At 37.0% G+C, this 7628-nt stretch overlaps 1 protein-coding gene across 1 annotated transcript; it reads left to right on the top strand.

Moving 5' to 3' along the window:
- The first annotated feature begins 2499 nt into the window (after nt 1-2499).
- LOC140780646 (uncharacterized) lies at nt 2500-6913 on the top strand. Its single transcript, XM_073126337.1, has 5 exons — nt 2500-3067; nt 4145-4181; nt 4947-5183; nt 5298-5345; nt 6287-6913. The coding sequence occupies exons 1-5, from the start codon at nt 2763-2765 to the stop codon at nt 6560-6562; spliced, it is 903 nt and encodes a 300-aa protein (XP_072982438.1). The 5' UTR covers nt 2500-2762; the 3' UTR covers nt 6563-6913.
- Nucleotides 6914-7628: the final 715 nt, after the last annotated feature.

Raw genomic sequence — 7628 nt, 5'->3', positions numbered from 1 at the left:
ACACGCATACCAATCTTTGTTGACCCATCTGTTCTTTATCCGTTTGACCATAGTCCAAATCCATCCGCAAAAGGGGACGAAAAAAAGGCAACATTGCTGCTCAAAAGAATGGACTTGTGGTCCTAACAAGAAAGCAAAGGGCTAAGAAGGAAAAGAAAAAGAAAAGAGAGAGAGAGAGAGAGAGAGAGAGAGAGAGAGATTAATTTTGACCCATCCTATTTTTAAGGAGCATTTGCTATAAAATAAAAACACGTAAAATTCATCCCCTCCCAATTTGATTTGTTATCTAACAACTTAATTTTTTTTGATAGAGTTTAAATCTCGTTTAGCTTATGTAATTCATATATTCTATTATTTATAATTTTAAAAACTAGTATATATATGAGCCGGTGTGTTAAAGATATGATATGAATTATTGATTTGTTACCTAACAACAAGATTATCTCTAACAAGTCAAAAATATAAAAATGTAAGTGGTGATATGAAAAGGAAAAGAAAAACTAATACCATCTAACCATCTTTGGAGCTGGAGAAGTGATTAAGAGGAGCAAAGAGCATCTTTACCAAAGCTCCTTCCAATCATATATTCTCTTTGAAGGGGCACAGAGTTCAAAGACGAGCTTCCCCAATGTTCTCCATGTTGGAGGGGGATGATTCCTTTCCAGTTCGATCTTCGGCCTTGATGTCTTCTTAGTTGGGAGTAGAGGCAGACAAAAGAAGCCCACTCTTTAGAATCTACTGAAGTGTGAAAACAGTGTGCATGTAGCCATCTTTGGATGCAACGTGCAGCTGTCATGCAGCCATTGTGTAGGACAAATTGCTTCGGCCAACAGAAGAAGCAACAGCATCATATCCAGCTCGGGAGAATAAAGAGAAATGAGCAATAGCAAAATTCAGGTAGCTGGAGATTTTTTATATAGCTTGAGATTTGAGAAGTAACTAAGAATATACAACAATGATTGCTCTTGAAAGCATAACCTCTTTAAGCAAAGCTCACTACATTTCATGATACCATTTGGTGAGAGAGAGAGAGAGAGAGAGAGGAAGAACAAGAGGTGCATGCATTGCATTCCAACAACTAGCTCCTCCAAGCATAAAGGTGGCTGTCTATTTCAAGAGATCGATGATCTATTCACCTTATCGGCATAGAGCATTAAAAAGGTTTATTAAACTAGTTGTATATCTTAAATAATAGAGATAGAGCTCTAAATTGTATAGTTATATTGTATCCCTCACTTTTTAGTGATAAAAAAAAATAATTCAAAATATCAACTACTAAGTAATATAAGATATAAAAAGTTCTTATCCTGATTTGCCTGTATTATGCAAAAAGGTCGTGCTTATTTTAATTTGAAAAGTTCATTAACACTATTTTTGTCATTTATCATTAAATGATGTTATATTTTATTTATTAGTTGTCATCTATATATATATATATATATATACAAAAAGCGGTATTCTTAAAAAAAGGTAAGTTAATGTCGATGTTATAGCAAACACCTGCTTAATTTTCCAAAAGAAAATAAATGAACTAACAAAGAGTTCAACTCCTTTAAGAAGTGACTTGTGTCTTAATTGCAATGCCTTTTATGTTCGCACTTTTTGTCACAAAAGATATCAAAGATGGAGTATGATAGCCTCAAACAAGGGAATTTATGTGGTACTGGTACGTTCTGATGGAAGAAGAAAATGTAATTATTATAATAATTATGCATTGAGTTTTAGGGGTATTCGTACTAAAAAGGAGGTTGGAATCTCACATATAATAGTGCGCATTTAGTTATTAACAAAAAAGTATATATATATATATATATATATATGATATAGAAAATAGACGTCTTCAGCCTTAAGAGCTAATTTTGAAGGTACGCAAATTGGAACTTTTGGGAGGTTGTTTTGGTAAAATTGAAGTTGTACAGTTGGCAAAATCTCCGTTCCCACCTAGTATTCTAACAACTGATGACGACCGTCCGGTCCGCTGTGCAAAGCCTTTCAGCTCCCCACAAAGAATGTCTGACCACAACTCCCCCAAGTCTGACAAGTCTCCGCCAGCTTTTGACCGAATTCCAGCCGTTCATCCGTTCTTGCGATCCGTGCTCCATCTCCTCTTTCGCCTCACTTTTGTTAATATTCATACATCGGAATTATATTAAATCTAATCCTGGGTCGTTTCGCCTTTGGGATCGTTACGATGCTCCGCGGGATAGCGTAGGTTTCGAGGTCCTCCTTCCTTTGGTGGGATCAGATCGTTATTGGCTGGCTACGTGTGCTGCGTGCATGGAGTATGGAATTTGAATGTAGTTTAAACTCAGGCTAGTGGGTATATTTTGCACCAAATGTTGATTAAGAGCATCAGACTCGTAGCAGTTAATTTTCTCCATTGCTAAAAAAAATTTGAGAGAATTTTTTTCTTTTTTCTGGGGGAGCCAATAATATGCTGCCAACTGTGCTAGTCGATGAGGGGATCTACTTAAGCTCCTGGGTTTTAGCTTGTCAGTTGTCCAGCTCATCACGACAGCAAGCAACAGAAACTCACACCTTCCTCCTCCTCCGGGTCCAATCCATCGAAATCTCCACCCTCCAATTCCCCCAAATCTTAAAATTAAATAAAATACGTCAGTAAATAAATTTAACAATTAACAGTTAACACCCATTCGCCTCCGCCACCTGGTTCTATATTTCCTCTCCTCCCCTTCCTCCTCTCTCTCCTTTCCTCTTCACAAAAAAATTAGGGAGGGAGGGAGAGAATTGGGTACGGGCAAATGGGGAACATGACGTCGTCGGTGGCGGCGAGGTTCGCCTTCTTTCCGCCGGAGCCGCGGACGTACGAGGTGTTCAGAGAAGGAGCGGGTGAGGGGAAGCTATGCCTCACCGGAGTGGGACCGGGGCAGGACGTGGAGGTGCACCTCGTGGAGACACGTGCCGGTAACCGGGTTGTGGCGACGTTCTGGCGCCACCCGCTCGCCCGGTTCACGCTGCTCTACTCCCACGGCAACGCCGCCGACCTCGGCCAGATGCTCGACCTCTTCCTCGAGCTCCGCGCCCACCTCCGCGTCAACATCATGTGGTAGGATAAGAACGATCCCTTTTTCCCTTGTAGTTTCCTCTTCTCGGGTGGGGGTTTTGGGCGTTTTCTAAGTGGAAGTTGGGATTTTTTTTTTCCCGTTGAGTTTGGTATTCTGTTTGGTAATTTTTGTTTGGGAATTACTTATTTGCTGGCAATTCATGGAGGCTTGAGGCCTTGAGCGTTTTGGGGTTTTGTTTGTTGATTGGTGATCTGACCTTTTCTTACAGAAGATGCGTTTTTGTGGATTGTTTTGTAATTGGAGAATTCTCTGGGGAATTGTGTTATATTATCTTCTGTGGATTAGTAACTATTTGAGCATTTTAAGGGAGTGAATTGTTATCTAGAAGCATTTTAGTAGGAAAAAAAATAATCTCAGTTTTAGTCTTGGATTCTCTGCTAAAGGGCACTTTACTTGTTTGGAATTTAAGGAAGCTAGTTGCAGATAATGTGACAAATAATTAGAATTTTTTTTTTGTTGGATTGATTTTTGTCAAAGGAAAATAATAATAATAATTATTATTATTATTTTGTGTGAGGGGTAGCTCGAAAAGCAGATGAAGGTGATGTTTGTAGGATCTCTCCGTTATTTGTAGCTCGAAAAGCAGATTCAAATGAATCTTTTGAAGTTAGTTTAGATTTCATATTGAAAATTAATAGATATTTTTTCTCTTTTGCATTTTTTTGATAACTCAATAGATGTTACTGTCATTAGCTTTACTTGCCTTTAAAATGACATAGAGCAACGAAAGATTCGCAAGAATTGCTTTTTGTTCTTTCCCTTCTTCTGGAGCAAATTATTTTTTGTTCCAATTTCCATAGTTGAACATATGTGGTGGTTTTTCACTTTATCTCTCTTTTTTTCCCCTCTAAACTGATCTTTCTCTCAACATCTATTCCAGTGCTACTTATAGCCTGATTGACTGTATTTTTGGAAACCCTAACATATAATACTTGCTCCTTCATCAGTAATTTAGAAATTTTTGTTCTAGTCTCTTTATAAGATAGTAAGAATTAGAAATTTTAGGACTTATTCTCTGCGTATTTACTCTGTTTTTCTTTTTCTGGTTAACATTGCAGTTATGATTACTCGGGTTATGGAGCTTCCAGCGGGAAGGTAATCATTGAAAACTATTTTTAGAATTAAGTATAGACCTTGCTAAGCTGCAACATTTAACAAAAAAATCCTCGAAAGTATCTAGTAACACAAGTTGCATGAAGTAGTGTAAGAAGAGCAATTGTATAGACACAGGATTCCTGGAGTAGTATCTACGCCACAGGCATTACTAGCTACTAATGGAGGATGGAAGTGTTTTCTACTTTTCTCATTGAAAAGAATCATATTTCATGGGAAGAGTGCTTGTCATCTGCTGCCATTTCAGCGTGTAATAATTATCTTGTGAAGCCTTCCCATGGTATAGACTTCTCCAATGAGAGAAATGATCTGCTTGCCTAGTGATGCTTGAATTAGTTTGTTCTGCCAAAGTGGCTGCTAATAATGGTACGAAGAAATTTTGAAAATGGTAATTATGCTCGACCCTAAGTATGTTAATTTTCCCTAATAAAGTTCACTATTTCCTGAATATCTACATATATGCACTCTGTTTTTATATGGTCGTACCTGAAAGATTACAATTCTGAGGGTTCCAACTGTTACATCCTTGCGATGCTTTTCTTCACACAATATATATTTGAGCTTAAGCATAGCAAATGACATAGCTAGAGACGCAGTTCAATTCTATTGTATTTCTCACACATAAATACAGATGAGGATGCTGGCTATGGTCATAATAGTCAATGCTAATCAATTATATTAATTATGTTCTTTATTCTCAACACACGATCTAATTTTGTGCTCTCTATATTTCTCCTGCCTCAAAAGCCATCTGAATTCAACACATACTATGACATAGAAGCTGTCTATGATTGTCTGAAGAAAGAGTACGGGATAAGACAAGAGGATCTGATTTTGTATGGACAGTCCGTTGGTAGTGGACCAACATTGCACTTAGCTGCACGCTTGCAAAAGTTGAGAGGTGTTGTCCTTCATAGTGCTATCCTCTCTGGCATAAGGGTCTTGTATCCTGTGAAGGTGACATTCTGGTTCGACATATTTAAAGTAAGTCAGAATCCATTTCATTTTCCTATGCTTTTCTTGTGGATTTGCTATCAATTTTTAAAAAAACAGTATCTCCTTGTATCTTATTGAGAAGTCTAAACTGTTTATGTGCAGAATGTTGATAAAATACGGCAAGTCAACTGCCCTGTTTTGGTTATTCATGTAAGTATACGTTAATTTTGTGCACCTGCACCCCATAGTTAATTATATCAGAAGAGAAGGAATTGCAAATTACAAGTTTTATGTTCTACACTTCTATGTGTTATCATGGTTAACATAATTGTGTTATCATGGTAGGAACTTGAGATATCCTCCAAGAGTAAATGTGTGTGAAATTAGACCACCTAGTCACAAAGGCAGTTTTGGTTATAATTATTTTTCCTATTGTCACCTGACCAGCTTGATATTGACTCAGCCTATTATCAGACTTATTTCCCATTCAACAAATGCCTTATCATTGATCATAATCAGACTAGTTAAAAAGATTGCAATTCACAGATAGCATAGTATGGCCTTTTCTTTTAAAAGTATCTGCTTCTAAATTGCCTCTTTTGTTTATTTTTTTATTTAGGTACTCTTAACCCTCTTTTGGTTTATATGGTGCAAAACTAGGATAGTAATGCTCAGTGACAAAAGAGAGCGGCAATTTGGAGGACATACAGCTTAAACTTTTGTCAATATAATTAACAATCTTAGTTAAACAACCCTTTTTTGTCATCTTTGTTTTCTGCAAGAAAGTTAAGTTCTCTGAGATTTAGATGTATGATTACAGAATAGTAGAATAATGAGTTAAGGGAACACCTGAGTGTCAATACTACAACTCAGACTTCTTTGTTCTGTTTCTTCATGGGAATATTATGCTGTACCAGAAAATAAATGGCATCTAACCTGGTAGGCTGGGATAATGAACCAGTATCCAAGCTATTCTCTGGTATTCACTCATTACAAATTATTTGGACATCTTAATAAATGGTTGGCCCATTGTGATAAAATGTAGTGCAAGTAAATCTGAACATGTAGCTGGATCTTTATAGATTTCTATTATGTGTAAATAGTTGAATCATGTTTATACATGGTCTAACGGACCAACTGATTACTTTCAGGGTACAGCTGATGACATTGTTGACTGGTCTCATGGTAAGCGCCTGTGGGAGCTGTCGAAGGACAAGTATGATCCACTATGGATCAAGGGTGGTGGTCACTGCAACTTAGAAACTTATCCCGAATACATCAAGCACTTACGAAAATTTATTAATGCGATGGAGAAACTCTCTACTGCAAAACAGACAAAACAGAGCAATGTGCCAAGTTCGAAGATTGCAGAAGTAAAACACAACAAGTGTTTGAGATTTGGCAAGAGAACCCATCTTGATAGTTGATAGCCATGTGGTTTATCAGAAGACTAAAACCTTACAGAAGCCTATGGATTCACACAAGGCTTCTTCCTCCATACGAAAAGACTTACACAAGCACCTTGCTTGCACTATGATGAGCTCAAGTCAAGCCCACAGAGATCTTACAGATGCTTCTAAACAGAATGTCTAAGGTCCATCTTTAAGAGCTGAATGGAGAAACAAATTCTTGTAGTCTTTGTAAGTGCTCATTGTTTCTGGGATCAAATTATGATTTTGAGCTCGCGAGTTGAATTGCTTTCATGATTTGCCAGATCCATGGCTTGTATAAACATTACCAATTCCAGAGGAAATATGTCTGTTTTCTGTTACTTTTAACATCGAATAGTGCACTACTGCATTACACTTTGTGAAGTAGATTTTTTTTTTGTCTTTTTTCAGAGTGGTGTCACCGAAGCATTACCATGTATTACTCAATAGTCTGAAGCCATTGGATCGTATAAATGGAAAATATTTTATTTTTGGTGTAAGAGAAGACAGCTTGTGAAATCTCTAAAGCTTCTAGATGATATAAATTTGAAGAGAGGACCAGCCACCTATAAATGGCTATTTGCACTAAAAAATTGTAAAGTTTTCATAATAGTAAGATTAAACTCTAATCTGTATCTCCTATATAAATTGTGCGCACCAGTTAGAAAATAGTGTGCATCTTTATAGAAAATGGCCGCAATTATTTTCAAAATTTTGATTCTTATTATTATCAAAACTTAAAAGATTCTTTTAATACAAATATCCCCTATAAATTACCACTTGCTTTTCACTGTTGCAGTTGTCTCAGCCTAAAGCTGGCAGAGTTCTTTTAGAGCTGTTAGACAGAGCTACATATGTACATGTACAACCTTCCTCAGAAAGTGGAGAACACGAGTTGCTGAAGAGCACAAACTCTAGAGCAGGATATATAGTGTAGCCCAGTTTGAAAAGCAAACTAGCTAGTAGGATTCATGTATGTTAGAGGAGACTCTTCTTCGAGACAGGTTTTTTAACAGTTAACAGAAGTGATTGGCCAATAGTTGGATATATCCTCACATAAGGT

The sequence above is a fragment of the Typha latifolia genome, chromosome 1, assembly GCF_019914945.1.
Source record: "Typha latifolia isolate L0001 chromosome 1, TyphaL0001v2, whole genome shotgun sequence".
Classification (NCBI taxonomy): domain Eukaryota; kingdom Viridiplantae; phylum Streptophyta; class Magnoliopsida; order Poales; family Typhaceae; genus Typha; species Typha latifolia.
The sequence above is the reverse complement of the archived record's forward strand: the minus strand, read 5'-3'. Positions and strand labels throughout refer to the sequence as shown.

Bases quoted from the DNA above. Each gene is read 5' to 3' on its own strand.
- LOC140780646 (XM_073126337.1), top strand. From the start codon at position 2,763: ATGGGGAACATGACGTCGTCGGTGGCGGCGAGGTTCGCCTTCTTTCCG. The intron at 4,182-4,946 runs GTAATCATTGAA...CTGCCTCAAAAG, and splicing joins ATGGAGCTTCCAGCGGGAAG to CCATCTGAATTCAACACATA. The intron at 5,346-6,286 runs GTAAGTATACGT...GATTACTTTCAG, and splicing joins GCCCTGTTTTGGTTATTCAT to GGTACAGCTGATGACATTGT.